This window comes from Camelina sativa, chromosome 13, assembly GCF_000633955.1.
Source record: "Camelina sativa cultivar DH55 chromosome 13, Cs, whole genome shotgun sequence".
NCBI lineage: Eukaryota > Viridiplantae > Streptophyta > Magnoliopsida > Brassicales > Brassicaceae > Camelina > Camelina sativa.
Window position 1 is genome coordinate 1,486,876 of NC_025697.1, and position 21,088 is coordinate 1,507,963.

At 36.5% G+C, this 21,088-nt stretch overlaps 3 protein-coding genes across 4 annotated transcripts; 1 reads left to right on the plus strand and 2 right to left on the minus strand.

Moving 5' to 3' along the window:
• On the minus strand, positions 2–5,857 carry LOC104734429 (DNA gyrase subunit B, mitochondrial). Of its 2 annotated transcripts, none has more exons than XM_010454007.2 (21): positions 5,644–5,857; positions 5,289–5,406; positions 5,089–5,169; positions 4,882–4,995; positions 4,603–4,659; positions 4,409–4,510; positions 3,996–4,146; positions 3,844–3,920; positions 3,615–3,725; positions 3,184–3,254; positions 2,921–3,062; positions 2,459–2,557; positions 2,195–2,323; positions 1,879–1,993; positions 1,597–1,664; positions 1,227–1,340; positions 1,039–1,155; positions 895–948; positions 698–803; positions 385–515; positions 2–264 (listed from the first exon to the last, which is right to left on the minus strand). In XM_010454007.2, exons 1-21 carry the CDS (start codon positions 5,802–5,804, stop codon positions 196–198), a joined length of 2,187 nt encoding a protein of 728 aa, XP_010452309.1. In that variant the 5' UTR covers positions 5,805–5,857; the 3' UTR covers positions 2–195. The 2 variants fall into 2 exon arrangements, with proteins under 2 accessions (XP_010452309.1, XP_010452308.1); XM_010454006.2 differs by having other exon boundaries at positions 5,289–5,412.
• On the plus strand, positions 7,510–16,055 carry LOC104734430 (ferredoxin-dependent glutamate synthase 1, chloroplastic/mitochondrial). The gene is made up of 33 exons (XM_010454008.2): positions 7,510–7,865; positions 7,995–8,307; positions 8,399–8,841; positions 8,941–9,072; positions 9,217–9,315; positions 9,447–9,517; positions 9,769–9,865; positions 10,016–10,108; positions 10,242–10,387; positions 10,492–10,651; positions 10,733–10,843; positions 10,942–11,157; positions 11,247–11,404; positions 11,529–11,658; positions 11,777–11,835; positions 11,927–12,032; positions 12,115–12,211; positions 12,292–12,407; positions 12,509–12,706; positions 12,786–12,896; positions 12,987–13,226; positions 13,318–13,416; positions 13,509–13,604; positions 13,694–13,891; positions 13,992–14,066; positions 14,147–14,275; positions 14,375–14,473; positions 14,557–14,699; positions 14,799–14,892; positions 14,996–15,234; positions 15,328–15,406; positions 15,481–15,564; positions 15,689–16,055. The coding sequence occupies exons 1-33, from the start codon at positions 7,596–7,598 to the stop codon at positions 15,848–15,850; spliced, it is 4,863 nt and encodes a 1,620-aa protein (XP_010452310.1). The 5' UTR covers positions 7,510–7,595; the 3' UTR covers positions 15,851–16,055.
• Positions 16,113–17,396, minus strand: LOC104734431 (transcription factor bHLH101-like). The gene is made up of 3 exons (XM_010454009.2): positions 16,910–17,396; positions 16,430–16,786; positions 16,113–16,326 (listed from the first exon to the last, which is right to left on the minus strand). The coding sequence occupies exons 1-3, from the start codon at positions 17,264–17,266 to the stop codon at positions 16,255–16,257; spliced, it is 786 nt and encodes a 261-aa protein (XP_010452311.1). The 5' UTR covers positions 17,267–17,396; the 3' UTR covers positions 16,113–16,254.

The window sequence follows — 21,088 nt, forward strand, 5'->3', positions numbered from 1 at the left end:
CTTTACCAAATGCATTTTAAAATACCATTTAACTTACCGAGAAGATAGCCACAATTGTAACAGTAATTACTTTTGCTAGGCCAGAGGAAGAACTAAAACATGATAGTGGCATCTTGGTCTCTGACTAATATAATCTAAACTCATCTCACCAGATGAAGAAGAAATATTTAGCGACCAATCTCAAGCGGTTTCCAGTTATATGTCAAGACGCTGCAGATTGATCTTTGTTGCTGCATTTTTGATGAGTTCTTTCCGGACATCGACCTTAGATTAAAAACGTTAGAAGATCAATCAGATTGCAGTTAAGTCTTGAGAATATCTAGTTTTTTTACCCTAAAGAAAGAAAAAAAAAAATTCAATGAAGTTGGAGATTTGTGGGCTTACCCGAGCACCCATAAGTGATGAAAATGTCATGTTTGCTTCTGCTATATCCTCAACAACTAATTGCTTCAATATCCTTGTTTCTGGATTCATTGTTGTTTCCCAAAGCTGCTCAGGCATCATCTCTCCCAAACCTGCAAAAGCAGACAACGAAACAGTACAGGTTTGCTTAGTTTGCCATGTTCCTCTCCATATACATTCTGGTATTGGACGCTAAAGATCCAACAAGTACTACAAGTGCCTCTGACATACTCATATCATGTGAGAAGCCAGGCTATGTAGATCGCAAAGCTCAGATAGTTGTTTAAATATTTACCTTTGAACCTTTGAATGGTGTAGGATGCGTTTGCAGGGAAATTAGCGGTGATCTTTTTAAGGTCTGCGTCATCATAGCAATATTGAGCATGTTTCCCCCTTTCAACCTGATCATTTTCATATAGTAAAACAGTTTTTGTTAGAAATTCCTAAATCTGAAGCATCCAAGTTCTGAAGATCATAATATATAAAATCTACCTTGAATAGAGGTGGAACGCCGACATAAATGCAACCCGCATCAAACAAGGCTCTCTGCAAAAGAGGAAATATATAGTCAAATGTACAACTACATAAACGCTGCCAACTATTTAGGGGACATTTTTTGTTTTCCTAAACTAATACCTGATATCTGAAGAAAAAGGTCAACAGAAGTGTCCGTATATGTGCACCATCAACATCTGCATCTGTTAAGATGATTATCTTATGGTACCGCAAATTTTCTTTCTTAAATTCTTCTCCCTGAAACCAGTTAATTATTGCATTGAGTTTTCCATACCCACAAAAAAAAAGAGAGAAGCAAGAGATGTCACCTTCACACCGAGGCCAAGGCCAAGAATTAGATTTTGAATTTCTTCATTCTTATACATCGCTGCTTCATCCTTTCTTTCAATGTTCAAAATTTTACCCCTCAAAGGAAGAATTGCCTACAAAAACCAAAACCAGTTGAATTATCATTCAAAGGAAGCATTGCCTTTTCAATCTGTATAGACTCTCCGATTTCACAGAAGATACAATGTCTTTGACTGGAATAGAGAAGACTCCTGGTATTGATTAGTCTAATCCTAGCCTATTGTTTGGAAATCAAATGTAGGTTCTTCTAAGGATGGATCAACAATCAAATCCCCTAATCATCACTCTTATTGGATAGTGACACAATAAAATAGAGGTAGATGTGATTACCTGAAAACGTCTGTCACGGCCCTGTTTCGCACTGCCACCAGCAGAATCTCCTTCGACTATAAAAATCTCTGGAGAGATTGAAAAGGGATGTCACTACTTGACCGAATTAGCATGGCCAATGGAGTTTGTAATTATTGTAGTCACATAATTGTAGTCACATAATTAAAGCATATGGATTCCTTTTTTAACTTCTCACTTGAAATATAAGTAGATCAGATACTTTCTGTCAATTTAGCTTTAATCAATTATACAAACGACATATTCATGCTGCCCAATACATACCAGATTCTTCAGGATCTGATGATGAGCAATCAGCCAGTTTCCCAGGAAGTGATGATGACTTCAAAACGCTTTTCGACCTGACCAACTCCCTTGCCCTTTTGGCAGCTAAAGCAGCCTAGAGAGAGAAAGCGTGGTGAAGCAGATTTTCATTCTAATTTGGTTGAAAGATAAATAACATGAAGGACACAGAAAGCAATACGCTAAATCAATAGCTAACTACAGACTGCGGTAACCGTCCTTGTGGATTGAAAGATACATTTGGTGCATGCTTGTAGATGAAGAAGCAGAAGTATTGATACGTGAAACAAAAGCATACCTTGTAAGCGTTAAGGGATTTGGAAATAATACTCTCAAGTACATCTGGATGCAATTCCAAAAACTCCGTGAGGTACTCCTGAACTGATTGGTCAACAATTTTTCTCACCTCTGGATTCCCTAATCTTGTCTGCAAGGGGGAAGGAGGATTAGGAGACAAATTATATTAGTCAGGGTAAATTTTCACAAATGAGACAGAATATAATGATGCTTCATGTTGACCAGGGATCATCAATAAAGAGTCAATCATTATGGGTTCACGTACCTTTGTTTGACCTTCAAACTCAGGATTAGGAACCTTGACTGAGACGATACAGGTCAATCCCTCTCTAACATGTTCCCCACTTAAACTAATATCCTTCTCCTGAAACCACAGCAACAAATTTTTTTTGAAAAAAACATACTACAAAAAGAAGAACATCGTTCATCGTATATGTCAACGCAGGTAGGAACTAAGAACGTTTTACAGCGGAGCCTTGTACATTGTATATGTACAGGCAATCAAATTTAGTCCAATTCAAAAAGAGGAGAATATAGTTTTCTACCTACATCATCTAAGAGGACTCTTTCAACCAAGCTACGATCATGAAAAACAGTAGTTGGAAGAGACCATGAGATTTTTCATAGAAAAATGAGAGGATAAAAGATGATGGATTAAAGGGTTGAAACCTTGTAATAATGAAGATGAAAGTAGGCACATAAGCTAAGCTGGTTACAGATGTCATACCTTAACAGCCTTTGACTTCTTTGCAAGGGTATTAAGAGTCCTGGTTAATGAAGCTTTCACACCTTCGATGTGTGTTCCACCATCAATGGTGCGAATGCTATTGGCATATCCCAGCATCGTGTCTGAATATGCATCTGAGCACCTGGTAGAAAAATGCAGACAAAATATCAATTTTGTGGGTCTAGTAAACCCAGGCAGATTACCTTGTGACAGAGTACGAGTTGGATGATATAATCATGTGTTTAGTAGGAAAAACAACATACCATTGAAGGGAAACGTCCACGGTGGCACCATTTATCTCTTTCCTGAAACCCAGCACGTCATGAATGGGATTCTAAACAAAAGAATTGTCAGCATTATATTTCATGTAAGCGTAGGAATAAGAAAGAAGTATAATAATTTATGATATAGGAGATACTCATGCTAAGAGTCTACTTATGTATAAATTGAGTTCATAATAGTCCATAAACATGTGGGCTAAATCCCTTAGTAATCATAAAATTCGAGAGTGGTACTCAACATATCTTGCTCGTTTAAGTTAGCAGAGAAAGACATTCAGTGATACCACCACATTGATGCATCACAGATCATTTCACAGAACCTTTTCAAAATTCTAGTCATCTTAGCCTGCTTAAATAAAGAATCGGATAGGCTTCATATACACCAAACGTGATTTTGATGAGTAGATTCTCACCTTATCAGTATTTAGCCAGCTAACATATTCAGTTAATCCTCCAGCAAAATAATATTCAGTATATTGGTTCTTTTCAAGATCATCATCCTCCTTTTTAAGAGTGATGGTAACCTTCAAACAAAAAGATAGCGCAATTTGTTATGAAAATAGAATCATACAACAATGTGAATTGTCATGTCTTGAGGAAAAGTTGTCATGGTTGATCTCGCTTTAAGCAAAGTAATCTCACCTTTGGATTCAGAAATGCAAGCTCCCTAATTCGTCCAGCAATGGTGTTATGGTCGAATTCAATTTCCGTTGTGAATACTGAAAAATAGTTCATTCCATAAGAAGAAAATTTCAACATCAGTAAGGTAATAAAGAGTGGAAAAAAGGTAAAACCTTCTTTGTCGGGCCAAAACCTGATGCTCGTCCCTTTAGTCCCCTTTGATTCTAGCGGGAGAACACGGCAAGTAAGTGTAGTTATGGGCTTTCCACGAGAATAATTTTGCTTATGCTCCATCCCATCTCTCCAAACCGTGACCTCCAAGGCCTGCAAACCAAGAGATTAAGGAAGCTTCTAAGTTAGCTATACTGATAACTATAGTCATCAGCTAAGTTAAACTTCAGGTCATTCCAAACAAATGCCCTGCACTAGTCGTGGAAGTTTATGTGACATCAATATGCCCTACAATTCAATAAGGAAACATTCCAGGTTTTTCCTCGTAACAATCCCATACTGGTTTCACAAATCACGGAGGGATGATTAAAAAAAAAAAAAAAAAGAAGCAATGCGAGTACAGATTAGAACACACCTCAGACAAAGCATTAACAACTGATAAACCTACACCATGTAGTCCACCAGACACACTGTAGCCACTACTCGTGCCACCAAACTTGCCACCTGCATGTAAAACCTGCACAAATAACAAACATGGCAGGTAAATCGCATGTTCAAATAGTATGATACTGATAAGTTATAGCAGTTGTTCTACTTCAAGTAGATTACCGTAAGCACAGTCTCCAGGGAAGATTTTTTGGTCGCAGGATGCAAATCTGTGGGTATCTGCAAGAAAGCTGTATATATCAATGACAATGAAAAAACGAGAATAGATAATGGTTCACATATGTGTTTATTCTTCAAGTGTGGGTAGATGTAAGCTAGGGGCAAAAGATCTGCATGATTATAGAAAGCTGCAGGCAGCACTTACACCAGCAGAAAAAACTACAATCCTTATTTTCAAGTTAAAATTAAGTAGCATGAGAAGGTAGGACACAGATCACATACCCCACGTCCATTGTCCATAACACTAACTGAGCCATCTGCATGCAGGACGACATCAACCTTTGAGGCATAACCAGCTTGAGCCTCATCAATAGCGTTGTCAAGTATCTCATAAACCTAAGAAAAGAGATTACATTAGGAAAAAAAAACATAAAAATATGTCAAGAGCCAGTTTGAACAACAAGGGGTTTCAAAGGGTAAGGCATTCACCAAATGGTGCAGACCACGAGGTCCAGTGCTCCCTATATACATTCCTGGCCGTTTTCTGACAGGGTCCAAGCCTTCCAGCACCTAAATGGATCACATAGAAGTTAAACATATAAAGATTGAATGACTTCAAACAATCTATAGCAACAAAATGTATGTTCAAACAAGTAAGCTACACAAGAAAATCAAAAGAGACATATTACCTGAATCTGCTCGGAACTGTAACCCTTAGATGTGGCCTCAGTAGACAAGTACCTCGATGTAACAGCATTTGGTTGTATCAGTCTTTGACTCAAAGCATTGGTTAACTGAAACTTAATCCTGAAACTTGAAAAAAAAAAAAAAAAAACTCAATTAAACAACTAAATAGACGAATTAATTCCTTTAATCGTAGAATCTCAAGTATATATAGATTTTCAATTTCTATGAAATTAGAGAGGTTGGCAAAGTCAGTAACGCAAACCCAAAGTACTGAACAAAGAAATACGAAAGCTAATTTCAACCAGGAACCCTGAGAGGGCAACGGAAAAGGAGAAAGAGGGGCAGAGCGATAAAAACCTGGGGATTGGGGAGATAAATGGAGGCGCGGAGAGAGATGAGGAGTGAGGATGAAGAGAAGGAGAGAGTGAGCTAGTAGTAGAGAAGAGACGAGGACGAGAAGCCATGAGCCGTAAATAGAGACGAAGATGATAAGAAGAAGCTCTCTGAATAAGCGCCATTGATGATGTCTTTTCTTCTTCTTCTTCTTCGAAACTTTTTTTTTTTTATATATTTCTTTCACAACGATAAAACCCTAAACCCCAAAAGTGTAATTTCTAAATTTAATTTAAATGAATTTAACTGTGTATAATAAAGTAAAAATAAATACCAATAATTACGAAAACGAGAATTTTGCCGCCGTTTCAAAATCAATAGAGAAGAGAAGACTACTCCGAGAGGTAGAGCCCAAGAGGCTGACTTAAAATATGGGCTTACCAGCCCAAATATTAGATATGTAAGTAAATTTTTGGTGAGAGGAAGGAAACTGAAGTACCAGGTTCGAACCGTGACAATGGAAAATAGACTAATTTACAATGGGTGAACCATGATGGGTTTAAGGTGTAGAACCTGTCTTGTAGATATAATCTTGTTTTTTTTTTATGCATATATATTTATCGCTATTAGTGTGAGTGGGTGAGCCATTACATGTAAATTACCAAAACTCAAATTCTGAATAAAACCAATGGAGTATATCTTTCTTTTTTTATCAAATCTATATATACAGTTAACTATATGAGTTTTGACTTCTTGTGCTGTAAAGTAACATTAAATGGCAATTGTGCTCAAAAAGATTATTGGGTGGATCCAAAACAATTAATATTAACGAGAACATCAGTTATCTTCCAGCAAGTGTCGTCACTCACTTCTCGATCTGTTCACGTTGGTTGTTGTTTGCTCCTTTTTGGGTATTCGTCTCGTGATACGCCAACTGAAGACGATAAGCTGAAGCTCTTATCTTATCATCATCATTATCATAAGTGAGAGGCAACGGGGGAATGTGATAGAGAGAAGGTGGCTTTTAGATCAACTTTAAGGACATTTATCATATATATCCCCCAATGGCTTCTTTAAGAACTCAAGTCCTGTTTCAGCCACACACACCTCAACCCCATACCCTACGTGTCTTTTCTTAAATTCACATATTTTTATGTTCGTTATTAATCCCAATAGTATACATGATGTACATTACATACATAGACCAAAATCTAAAGAAAAAGTTGACTGGAATAAGCAATGAGATACTATTCCAAAATGACACATTACAAAGTCAAAAATTTTCACTTGTCATAATTAGTATTTTTTTTCGAAAATAAAAAAGATTTTTGGTTTGTTCGGTTTTTTTTTTCTATCTTTTCTTCAATATGTATGAATAAAACAAAAACCGGATTATTTCCTTTGATTTTTTTCTCAACTTTAAAATGTTAACGTTAATTTGGGAGGGGCATAAACAGTCTTTCTCTGTATCTTCTTTACTGGTGGTTATGAAATTAAGGAGTAGTCACCAATCAATCTTCCCTTTATCAAAAATAGTTCCCTTTAATTTTGATGTCTCAATCCGGTTTAATGACTATCAAACCGGTTTAAAGCAGCCGAATTCTCTAAATGGCGGTCCCAGATTCCCGACCGTTACCACTCAAAAACATTTGTTTCCTTCTTCAATAAGAAAATTCGATTTTGTGCACTACTTCAAATCCCCAAAATACCCTTTTAATTTGGTACAGAGACACTTTTTGTGTAGACGAATAAATACGAAAAGAGAGAGAGAGAGAGAGAGAGAGAGATAGAAAAGGAAAGAAAGAGAGAAGAAGAAGCTGCTCATCACTCATCTGTTATCTTCCTCCTCCTCTTCTTCTTCTTCCTCTTCTTTTTTTTTTTCTTTTCCTCCCACATTTATCTTTTTATTTATTTTTCTTTTATCTTATTCTGACACACACACACGCGACACGCCTCTCTCATCTTCCTCTCTTTCAATGGCGATGATGAAATCTCTTTCCCCTGTTCCTAAGCTTCTCTCCACAACACCAAGCTCTGTTCTTTCTTCTGACAAGAACTTCTTCTTCGTCGATTTCGTTGGATTGTACTGTAAGTCCAAGCGAACCAGACGCAGACTTCGTGGAGGAGGAGACTCCTCACGCTCTTCTTCTTCTTCTTCTTCTCGCTTATCCTCTGTTCGTGCTGTTCTCGACCTTGAACGTGTCTCTGACAAAGATCTCTCTTCTCCTTCTGTTTTAAAACCTCAGGTCTGTTTCCTTCACTGAGATTGATTGTTTTCTCAAAACCCTAACTTGTTGGAAATTTACGACCTTCTTTTTTGTTTTTGTTTTGGGGGGGTTTCTTGTATTGATTGATCTTTTTTTTAAAAAAAACAGGTTGCTAATTTGGAAGATATATTGGCTGAGAGAGGAGCTTGTGGAGTTGGGTTTATAGCAAACTTAGATAACATACCTTCACATGGAGTTGTCAAGGATGCTCTTATCGCTCTTGGCTGTATGGAACATCGTGGAGGTTGTGGAGCTGACAATGATTCTGGTGATGGCTCTGGTCTTATGTCTTCCATTCCTTGGGATTACTTTAACGTCTGGGCCAAGGAACAAGGTCTTTCTCCCTTTGATAAGTTGCATACTGGTGTTGGTATGATCTTTCTTCCTCAAGAGGATACCTTTATGCAAGAAGCCAAACAAGGTGAAACTCCTTAATCTTGTTGATGGAACTAGCAATACAGATTCAATATGTTTGCTTAAGTGTATGTTGTTTCGTTTTTTTTCTCTTGTAGTTATTGAAAACATATTTGAGAAAGAAGGATTACAAGTTCTTGGATGGAGGGAAGTTCCTGTAAATGCTCCCATAGTTGGTAAAAACGCTAAGGAGACAATGCCTAACATACAGCAAGTGTTTGTGAAAATCGCAAAGGAAGATAGTACTGATGACATTGAAAGGGAGCTTTACATCTGCAGGAAACTAATCGAAAGGGCGGTAGCTACTGAGAGTTGGGGAACTGAGCTTTACTTCTGTTCACTGTCCAATCAAACCATAGTGTACAAGGGCATGCTTCGATCCGAAGCTCTTGGAATGTTTTATCTTGACCTTCAGAATGAGCTTTATACGACTCCTTTTGCTATTTATCACCGAAGGTACAGTACAAACACAAGTCCTAGGTGGCCTCTTGCTCAACCAATGAGGTTTCTTGGACATAACGGAGAGATCAACACCATCCAGGTTTCTACTATTTCTAAACATTGTTATGACACGTCAATGTACTTCAACGATGAATGAAGGATCAAAGGTTAAGATGATTGTTTCGTCTGAATTGTGCAGGGGAACTTAAACTGGATGCAGTCTCGAGAAGCTTCTTTGAAGTCCTCTGTTTGGAATGGCCGTGAAAATGAAATTCGTCCATTTGGTAATCCCAGAGGTTCAGACTCTGCTAATCTTGATAGTGCTGCAGAAGTAAGTGGTGCTGGCTTCTTATATATGTTCTAATTTCTCTTAGTTCGTTATGAGAATCATAGATCATATTCTTTACTAGTCACAGAACAGGGTTAATACATTCTTTTTTTGTATTAACTCTCCACTCATTTGGATATCCTGCAGATATTAATTAGAAGTGGCCGAACTCCAGAGGAAGCTCTTATGATTCTTGTCCCTGAGGCATACAAAAACCATCCAACTTTATCTGTCAAATATCCTGAGGTAATGTTGATCATCAGATTCCATCTAACATGGCAGCTGGGTCTTCTGTTTTCATTTGTTTTTTTATTGAATCTATTGCAAAACTCACCATTATCTCTCTCTCTCTCTCTCTGCTTCTTATTTAACTGCAGGTTGTTGATTTCTATGACTATTACAAAGGACAAATGGAGGCTTGGGATGGTCCTGCCTTACTTTTGTTCAGGTAAATCTTTTTGAGTACTGGCTGTGCATTGTACCTTTTTTACTAGAGCAGGTTTTTGAAAAAGCTCATCTAGTCAAGCTATTGTTTTGTGGAATGAGTCAAGGGGATTAATTTCTTGTCAAACTGCAATCTTGCTGTTTGCCTGATGTGTCTGAGCTCAGGCTTCTCTATTCCCTGTTCGTTTTCTCCATTTTTTTTTTCGGCTTCTCCTCAGGTTTATCTGACACTTGCTACTTGAATTCGTCACCTAGTGATGGAAAAACAGTTGGGGCTTGTCTTGACCGTAACGGACTTCGTCCTGCTCGATATTGGCGGACTAGTGACAATTTCGTCTATGTAGCATCTGAGGTATTTCACATTTCTATTCATATACAGATTTACATTTTTGATTGATACATCATGATGGTCTTAGTCACTCTAGCGCCAGATTTACTGGTTTTACAAGACTCACTAGGTAGGAGAAGCCTACTCATCTAAGTAGTAACCTATGTTTTTTAGGTCGGAGTTGTACCAGTTGATGAGGCAAAAGTCACAATGAAAGGCCGTTTAGGACCCGGAATGATGATTGCTGCTGACCTAGTGAATGGCCAGGTTGGTAGATGAGAAGTCCAAATCTTGATTACTCCTTTTTTCAACACATTGATTCTTACATTTTCTATATTAATAGCACCACCAGAGATATATAACTCTTTAGCTGACTCGTATAGCTTGTCCAACTTTACAGGTATATGAGAATACAGAGGTAAAGAAGAGAATATCTTCATTTAATCCATATGGAAAGTGGATTAAAGAAAATTCCAGGTCCTTGAAGCCTGTGAATTTCAAATCCTCAACTGTCATGGAAAATGAAGAAATCCTAAGAAGCCAACAGTAATCATTCCTGAACTTTCATCTTTTTTTTTGTTTTACTAGATATGCCTCTTGTTTCTCTCTAATCATCCAGAAGCTAATTCTTACAAATCTCATATTCTCAGGGCATTTGGTTATTCAAGTGAGGATGTGCAAATGGTTATTGAGTCTATGGCTTCTCAAGGAAAGGAACCAACCTTCTGCATGGGAGATGATATTCCGCTGGCTGGATTGTCTCAAAGACCACACATGCTTTACGATTATTTCAAACAGAGATTTGCCCAGGTACATTCAACTCATAGGTCATCTTGAAAGGTTCTCCTTTTAAGGCTAGATCCTCAACTAAAGCGTATGTCCTGGTTTCAGGTTACAAACCCTGCCATTGATCCCCTTAGGGAAGGTTTGGTTATGTCTCTTGAAGTAAATATTGGAAAACGTGGAAATATATTGGAGCTTGGGCCTGAGAACGCCTCACAGGTTTTTTTTAATCACTCTTAATTATACTTTTCCTCTGTTTTACGCCATTTTTGTTTCACACTATCTGCTTATGTATGGTTTTGTTTTTCATGAACCAGGTTATTCTGTCAAACCCTGTGTTAAACGAAGGAGCGTTGGAGGAGCTAATGAAGGATACATACTTGAAACCCAAGGTTCTGTCAACATATTTCGATATAAGAAAAGGAGTTGAAGGTTCCTTGCAAAAGGCTATATATTATCTTTGTGAAGCAGCTGATGATGCTGTCCGAAGTGGCTCTCAGCTCCTCGTTCTTTCAGACCGATCCGATAGCCTGGTAAGTGTCATATCACAACAATGTTACACTTTTTGCTCCAGATATCAGGAACTTACATAAAACTCTCATTTAATTTGGCTCTATATTAGGAACCAACCCGGCCTGCAATTCCGATAATGTTAGCTGTTGGTGCTGTCCATCAACATCTTATTCAGAACGGGTTGCGGATGTCAGCTTCCATTGTTGCTGATACCGCCCAGTGCTTCAGCACACATCATTTTGCTTGTTTAGTTGGATATGGTGCAAGGTTAGTAGTCTCTTTGGTGTCTTCTGAATTTTCTAAATTTTTCTTTGCCAAGTGATAATAAGATTATGTCATACCATCATAATCCATTTCATCTATAAGTATGCTTTTTGAAAATTTTCCACAGTGCTGTATGCCCATACTTGGCACTAGAGACATGTAGGCAATGGCGCTTAAGTAACAAAACTGTCGCCTTTATGCGGAACGGGAAAATTCCCACTGTGACCATTGAGCAAGCTCAGAAGAATTATACCAATGTGAGAGCAAATTCCAGCACACGTTCTTAAGATGTTTTCTCAAGTTTCTTTAAAGACTCATCTTTTAGTTGTTGAAACCTTAGAAAATATTCTGATTTACACATGGCTTATATTGCAGGCGGTTAATGCAGGACTTCTTAAAATTCTTTCTAAGATGGGAATTTCATTGCTTTCAAGGTTCCATTTCTCTCATCTAATATTTTCTATCTATACGTTATCTTGTGATATCTTTTCTATAACTACTGACTTGGCATTTGTCTTGGTGCAGTTATTGTGGTGCTCAGATATTTGAGATATATGGTTTGGGAAAGGAGGTTGTTGATCTTGCATTCACTGGAAGTGTGTCAAAAATCAGTGGACTCACCTTTGATGAGGTGAGAAAATACATCAAACTGATGTTCTGATTACTTTTGATGAGTTTCACATTTTTTCTAACAAAATGCAGTCATCTTTCAGTTGGCAAGGGAGACATTGTCTTTCTGGGTGAAGGCCTTTTCTGAGGATACAACTAAACGTTTAGAAAATTTTGGATTTATTCAATTTAGGCCTGGAGGTAATAACTTTATCTCAGTTTTATTTCAGTTCAGTATGTTTGTATATGCATTTTCATTTACACAAGTCTTGTTACTTTAGGTGAGTATCATTCAAACAACCCAGAGATGTCAAAGTTGCTCCACAAGGCTGTCCGTGAAAAGAGTGAAACTGCATATGCAGTCTATCAACAGCATCTCTCTAACCGACCGGTTAATGTGAGTATATATCTAGTTTCTCTTCCTCAAGCCTTTTTAGTTTCTTGATTAAGTTCACTAATTATGTCTGAACACTTGGGGCTGGCTCTCTCTCTCTTTAGGTCCTCCGTGATCTGCTTGAGTTCAAGAGTGACCGTGCACCGATCCCAGTAGGAAAAGTCGAACCAGCCGTTTCTATTGTTAAGAGATTTTGTACAGGTGGAATGTCACTCGGTGCTATTTCAAGAGAAACTCATGAAGCAATTGCTATTGCAATGAACAGGATTGGTGGTAAATCAAACTCTGGAGAAGGTGGAGAGGTAAAAATATTCATTTTCTATTTTAGATTAGTAAGAAAATCAAAATCTAAGGCACTGTTTGTTTTTTTCCCCTCTGTAGGATCCTATCCGTTGGAAGCCACTTACAGATGTGGTTGATGGATATTCACCAACATTGCCACATCTCAAAGGTCTTCAAAACGGAGATATTGCAACAAGTGCTATCAAGCAGGTAATGTTTTCATCTGTTTATATCATATAACTTTGTTCTGCAGAGAGATAAAAGTTAGTGGTAACTTTACTTATTTTGTATATATCTCAGGTTGCTTCAGGGCGTTTTGGAGTCACACCAACATTCTTGGTGAATGCAGATCAACTGGAAATCAAAGTAGCACAAGGTGCTAAGCCTGGGGAAGGTGGTCAGCTTCCAGGAAAGAAAGTTAGTGCGTATATCGCAAGGCTAAGAAGCTCTAAACCTGGTGTTCCGCTTATATCACCGCCTCCTCACCACGACATTTACTCTATAGAGGATCTTGCTCAGTTGATCTTTGATCTACACCAGGTGATCAATCTTTTCAGAACTCAGTAAAACAGTTGAGATTGACCAAAGGAACTCCATGTAATCTAATTTTTACAACTGGATAAACAAACAGATTAATCCAAATGCAAAAGTATCAGTCAAGCTGGTGGCAGAAGCTGGAATTGGAACAGTTGCTTCTGGAGTTGCTAAGGGTAACGCTGATATCATTCAGGTATCAACTTGATAACAAAACATTGCCTATTGTTTCTCCCATGTAGTCTTTGTGCCAAGAAGTTTCATTGTTTATTTTGATATGATTTTCAGATATCAGGGCATGATGGTGGAACCGGTGCTAGTCCAATAAGTTCCATAAAACATGCTGGTGGACCATGGGAACTTGGACTAACAGAAACTCACCAAGTAAACATATTGCCTACTAATTCTATTGGACGTTCTGAGTTTTTTAATATAAAGACTCATTTCATCTACTTGCTTTATCTCTTTTGCAGACACTTATCGAAAACGGACTCAGAGAACGAGTCATATTAAGAGTCGATGGAGGCTTAAAGAGTGGTGTTGATGTTCTAATGGCTGCAGCTATGGGTGCTGATGAATACGGATTTGGTTCCTTGGCCATGATTGCTACTGGCTGTGTTATGGCTCGTATTTGCCACACTAATAATTGCCCAGTCGGAGTAGCAAGTCAGGTAAAACTCAAAAATACATTTAGTGAATTTTCCTTGGCTTGTTAAACATCTTCTCTTGATTTTTACTAATGTTTGTATAACATTCTCTGTATGGTCACAGAGAGAAGAGTTACGTGCAAGATTCCCTGGTGTACCTGGTGATCTTGTCAATTACTTCTTATACGTAGCAGAAGAGGTTAGCTGACCTTGTACCATCTCAATTATTAAGACTATTTATGTCCTAATCTCATCTCAAGTATAATCTTTTCTCGGCAGGTGAGAGGTATTTTAGCACAGTTGGGATACAACAAGTTAGATGATATCATTGGACGAACAGAGTTACTGAAACCACGGGACATTTCACTAGTGAAAACTCAGCATCTTGATCTGAGTTATCTTCTTTCGGTATGTGCTTTGTATCCATACTTTATTTCTTCTACACGAAATGAAGAATCATATTTATATCAGTTGTTCTAATTTCTCTTCTTTTTTTCACTATATTAGTCTGTTGGAACACCTTCAATGAGCAGTACTGAAATCAGGAAGCAGGATGTTCATACAAATGGACCTGTTCTAGATGACGATATTCTGGCAGATCCATTGGTAACACAAGTCTTTCCCTGCTGTTTCTGCACCTGGTTCTGCAAACTATGTGGTTGCTAACAGAGTTTTCTTATTATCTCCAGGTGATAGATGCAATAGAGAACGAGAAGGTGGTTGAGAAAACCGTCAAAATATGCAACATAGACCGTGCCGCTTGTGGTCGCGTTGCTGGTGTTATCGCAAAGAAGTATGGAGACACTGGTTTCGCCGGACAAGTGAATCTAACGTGAGATATAAACACTAAAGCTTTGTATAAATTGATACGTTTCAGTTCAGGTTATATATATAGCTAAACCGAGTTTTTTACTCTCTTCTTGTTCTGCAGTTTCCTTGGGAGCGCAGGACAGTCCTTCGGGTGCTTTTTGATTCCCGGTATGAACATCCGGCTCATAGGAGAGTCAAATGACTACGTTGGAAAGGTACATTAGCATCCATATGCATAAAAACAAAAACAAAAACAGTTTTTGCATCAACTGTTTACTTGTTATGAAATCTTCTGCAATGGTTTGATCTTTTTTGAAGGGAATGGCTGGTGGTGAAATAGTAGTAACCCCTGTGGATACAATCGGTTTTGTGCCCGAGGAAGCAACGATAGTTGGGAACACTTGCTTGTATGGTGCCACGGGAGGTCAGATATTCGCTAGAGGCAAAGCTGGAGAGAGATTTGCAGTGAGAAACTCACTCGCTGAAGCAGTAGTTGAAGGCACTGGAGACCATTGCTGTGAGTACATGACTGGTGGCTGTGTAGTCGTGCTTGGAAAGTGAGTAAAAACGCGATAATTCAAACCCGGCTGATTAAGAAAAAATCTATATGTATCTAATGATGATAATTGAAATGTTTTGTATTGTAACAGGGTTGGAAGAAACGTTGCTGCGGGTATGACAGGAGGCATAGCTTACCTTCTTGATGAAGATGACACTCTTCTTCCTAAGGTTTCTTTCTCTCTGTAAGGTGAAATTTAGATTATTTTCTTTCAGTATTCATCTGAACAAACTCTATTTAACAGATTAACCGAGAGATAGTGAAGATCCAGAGAGTAATTGCACCTGCAGGGGAATTGCAGCTGAAGAGCTTAATTGAATCCCATGTTGTAAGTCATCTCAAATATTTGCAGTATACTTAAAGTAGACATAGCATCAGTCACTTTCTTGGCTCATATATATATATATATATATATATATATAAAACTCTCTTTTGTTTTGGTTAAAATATAGGAAAAAACTGGAAGCAGCAAAGGTGCAACGATTCTGAATGATTGGGACAAGTATCTACCTCTCTTCTGGCAACTAGTTCCACCAAGCGAAGAAGACACTCCTGAAGCTTCTGCTGCTTATGTAAGAACAGCCACAGGCGAAGTCACATTTCAATCGGCATAGAGATCATATTCAAGAAGCATGTTGAAAACACAAGGATTGATACATTAATGGTGGACTATGGAAGAGATCTAGAATCATTATCATTCATAGATCAATGTGTGTGTGTGACAATATATTCTTATTGTCCTTTGAGCTTCAACAGTCAACACTACCATGGTTGCTATAACTGTACAGTAAATTCAGTAAAGTAACTGCTTTCAAGTTTCAACTGCCATAAAATAATCATTTAATAAATTTGCATATTCTCTTTTATAGAATAAGGTTTCCGAGTTGAATAATCATTTTTAAGAAGAAAAAGAAAATGTTACAGAACTACTAGAAGGATACAATATTAAATTCTGAGAAAGTCGTCTAACATTAACTAACAAAGATATGATTCTCTCTTTGAAAATCTTCATCTCTCATTATGATTGGCGTAATCCCAAGAGCATACCATTAATGAGTTCCTCCAGTCTCACTTTGCAATCTCCTATCATCTGCACAAAGAAGAAGAAGAAAAAAAACACGATTTTAGATTCTTTAACTATATGAGTTTCAAGTACGAAGACCACTTTTTATTTATGTTTTCAGACAAAGCACCTGAAGATGCAGAGTGTAAAATATCCTTGCGGTGGAAGAAACTGAAGAAGAGACGCTTATGACATTAAGCCCGTTTTCTTCTAACGTAAGCAACATGTCAGAGATAGATGTATATTTCGATGTAGCAATCTGGACAGCAATCTCTGTGTCAGTGAGCCAGTTTGCTGATATCTGTTGGGAGGAAGAAGAATCTATTGAGTCCATCATTGCTTTGTTTCTGAGCCGTTCTTGGTTAGTTTTTCTCGAGATTCTCTTCAAAAGCTCTTCTTTTCTCCGAGACAAACGTTGAAGTTCATGCTTCTGCTCTGGTATGTACTTCACCACTCTCGCTACCGTCATTGGAATGCTCAGCTTCCTCTGTATAATCGCAGGTCAAAAGGGTTTCTTTAGTATCCATTTCAAGATTACATAACCTAACCTTGATCCGTTTATTTAGATGTTACAAAAAGAAAAAGAAAAAAACAGTTTTAAAGCACAAACCTTTTGATCAGCCGGAGGCAAGAGGTCACGAAGTGAAGAGTACAAGGCGTTAAGCTTTCTACGGCGGCCTCGTTCGTTTGCGTTGTGATTAAGTTTCTTCTCCAAAACTGTTCCTTTATCTTCTTCTTGATCATTGTTACTGATAGTATTAGTACCATTGCTGTGACTAAGACTCGTATTGATGTTATAGTTCTTGGATTCATCTGATTGGGTGAAAGAAGGATAAAGGATAGAAGGAAGATATTGGAGAGTAGGAGCGAAGGAATCAACTTCAGACTGCAGCCATGGATACTCCATTGTTGAAGGAGAGTACCATGCTTGCTGCTTACTTGGAAATATTGGTGTTAAGGCACACATTTTTCTTTGTCCTCTTACAGAAGTTAAGAGAGAGTAGATGAAAGAGAAAGAGAGAGTTTAATTTGATGGTGAAGATAAAGGATGAGGAGGAGGATGAGGAAGATGATAAGACCGAATTTGAGATGATGGAATCTATATCAATGTAGTTGATGCTCTAGTTGTGTCCCCAAGTAGTTAGTATTTATAGCTCCATGATTAGTGGAAGTTTCTTTAAGCATTTTTACACTCCACACGCAGTCTCGTGCTGGGACGAGTACGGCACGAGCTTTTCGTACAACATTATCTATTTCATATTCCTTTCAAAATAGTACTCCCTCCGGTTTTATTTAGTTGACGTTTTAGAAAGTTTCACGCATATTAAGAACCCTTGTAATTTGACAATTTTAACCTCACAAATAACATCAATTAACCATCTTATTTTGATGCATTTATTTTTCGTTTTTTACAACCTCTAACCATCGACAATCAAACAAAAGGTCTTTGAGGTAGATATTGGAGATCTTGTTCCATGCAATCGATACTACAACCCAATGCAACTCTACCTACAGAGGAGAGGAGTCAATATGAAATTAGTTAATTGGGTTCTCAGATTGGATTTGGATTTTTTTTTTTAAATTGCATATTTGCATGTGTATGTTTGTTTGTGGGATTCGAGACTCATCTTTGGGAGAAAAGCTCTTGGAATTCATTGTAGAACAAAAAAGGCAAAAGAAGTTTGTTTTTTTCTTTAACTCTTGATTTTAATTATGAGGATCTGGATTCTAGATTTTTTAACTGATTAATTTCTTCTTCTTTTTTTCTATGTTTGATCTCAATTTCATCACTGCCCAATCTACAATTTCATCAGTTTATCTGGGTAAGTTCTAATTCTCTAAACTATAGATCAATTTTTGTTTTACTAAAAAAAAAACTAGAGGGAGGAGAGAGAGTTAGAGGAGATTTGTGGGATTGATCTGGTGAGGAAAAATCTCAACTGTTTCAAGAGTAACTACGAGAGCACATTGGATATGACAGCGAAGAAGCAACAACACATACATACGCTCTTGCTGCTCTCAAGTACAGGGGATCCACCACGGCGACATCATTTGAGTTTTTTGGTAAACTAAAAAAAAAGAATTATACCCATGATGGATTGATGCATGTTATTATTGTATGTTCGTATCTCGATTTTCTTGTTTAGATGATATAACATGAATCTAAGTTGAAAACAGAAAAGTGACTCTTCAATATTATCCAGCGAGAGAAGAATACTTTCAATTATTGAATAAATAATTTGTTTTAGTTTTTTTTCATTTTATGTATTGTGTTAACTTAATTAAGGTTATATTTGGAATTTTAGTGTAAAAATCACATAGAAAACCGAGAATGACAAGTAATTTTAAACAAAAAAAAATATGCTAGAACGACAAGTAAATTAAACCAGAGGGAGTATGCTAGAACGACAAGTAAATTAAACCAGAGGGAGTACTTAAATAACTCGATGATCGAGGTTTACTTCATAGCTTTAACTTATGGACATTTATAGATTACATTATTATACTATTCCAAAACGTAATGTTCTTTATACATAAGTTAGGTTAACCTTCTTTAGAAATAAATAATTAATAGCGTAATTGTACTAAAGTACAAAAGCATGTACTACCCTTAATTAATACACATCCATCTTCTTCTTTTTTTTAATTAGTTATATTTTGAATGTGAACGCAGTTTAGTGAGGGTATCTGGTTTTAACCCTTTCACTATCACCAATTTAATTCTTACATGTATGCATACATCATATGAGATTTCTTCTAGATCTCATCGATGTTTTATTTTAACTTATTAAAATGTTGTTGATTTCCCACCTGAAATTGTCTGCATGGTGTTTAGTAATTTATCACGCATCCAAATAAAATAGACAATGATTAATTCAAACGAACCGTCAAAGATAAATTTTGTTAAAACAGACGAAGTATTATAGTATTCGTTACTAGAAACTTTGAAAATTTGTTTAAGTATCTTTCAAGTTATATACCCATCCATCCATAATATCATGCATATATTTATATAATTTATACTTTTGTTTTTGTGTTCTTTCCGGATCAAAATGTATTATACTCTTGTAGTTTCTCCTTTTCTTTTTTTTTAAAGTCATGAAAGGTAGTGAATTAACAAATTTAACGAATAAGGTTGGAAGTAATGACAGTGATGACATTATCAAAATGACATTATGATCTAATCGATGACGTTTTAGAGTTCTTATGTTTGTCATCACTTCATTTCATATTATTTCACTTAAAGTAGAGTGGTAAACGCAAATACCATCATATTATAGACATAGAGAATTTTTCTTTATACAATAATATATATAGACATAAAGAATTTAGAACTCGATCCATAAACTGATCATAATTTATACTAATTAATGTCGCTGTTTTATGATTCCATATATAAGCTTACGATTTTGATTTACTTTGTTTGTACGTGTTATTGATTTCTCAATGCATGTTTGGGTTTATATTGGTTTTTACTAGCTAGAGTTTAGTTATGATCAGAATAGCACAATTTTTAAAATGTCTTAGACTCTTAGCAATTAAAAAAATGTAAATGATGAATAAAAGAGAAAGGTGACATTGACAAAGACAAATTAGGTTCCAGGTCTGTTTAGTCCAAATAAATAATTATAAAACGAATTAAATTAAATTATACTATATGCGAGTGTGTATTTGAGGTGGTTCGTTTTCGAATTTTTTTGGATATACTCATCTTTTAAAACAGTATATCCCCTTCATATTAATCTTGTCATATTTTTGTAAACATCAAACGAGTAGAAAATATTTAAGTATTCGTTTACTCAGTAGTACTCAAAATATATTGTAAAATGGTTAATACACAACATGACTTGACATGTGATAGAGACAAGTAAAAAGTAAATACACACAAAAGGAGGAAGAGAGGGTAAAAAAACGCACACGCCCTTTGGTCAACGTCACGTGTCAGCCGCAGGGTCGAACCGAAGAACCACATCTTCCATGTACTGATGTACAGATCATCATTTTTATTATTATTAATTTTATTTTTTTTCATAAAACAGACTAACAGTTAATTAAGTTTTTTTGTTGGGGTTAGTTCTGCCAAAAATCCCTAAAACAATCTTCTCATTTTAACTTTTATCTTCCAAAATACTTTTGAGTTCTTCTTCTTCTAGTCTTTTAATTTGTAACCTTAAAATGTGTATATATAAAAAAAAACCAATTAAAATGTTAAGACCCTAACAATATGTGGTGATTGGTGACTTGCCTTTGAAATACAATTAATTATTTTCTTAAGCATGTAGGCTTTACCTAAGGGCATCATTACTGGTGGTTACTCTTGTAATTGCTTTAAGTAAAAAAATAATAAAAAGAAGAGAGAGAAGAGAAATCAGAAAGAATCGATGCTTGGGGGAGGACTGGAAGAATCGTTGCTTTGGCTGAAATAGAAATGTGTCACTTGCTCGTTGGTTCATCTTTTAAAAAATAAATAAAAAATGAATAAATATAATAAAAATATTTTTTTTTAATCTTCTGAGAAATCTTCACCCATTTCTCCAGTAAAAATGGTCTAAGGAAGGTCTTGCCTACGTTGACATATTAATTACTAATTGTGTTCCATAAAGTAACCAAAAATGAGGAAACGTTTTCATATCTTAACTTCTTAAATTCCTAAAAATATGCAAAACACTCAAGAAAATGTTGAACTTTATATACATAAAGAACTAACTAAAAGAAAACACTTTAAATTATACTAGTTGAGTTGCGATTTCTTTATTCATTTCTCTCTAATATCTCAGGGGAAAATTAT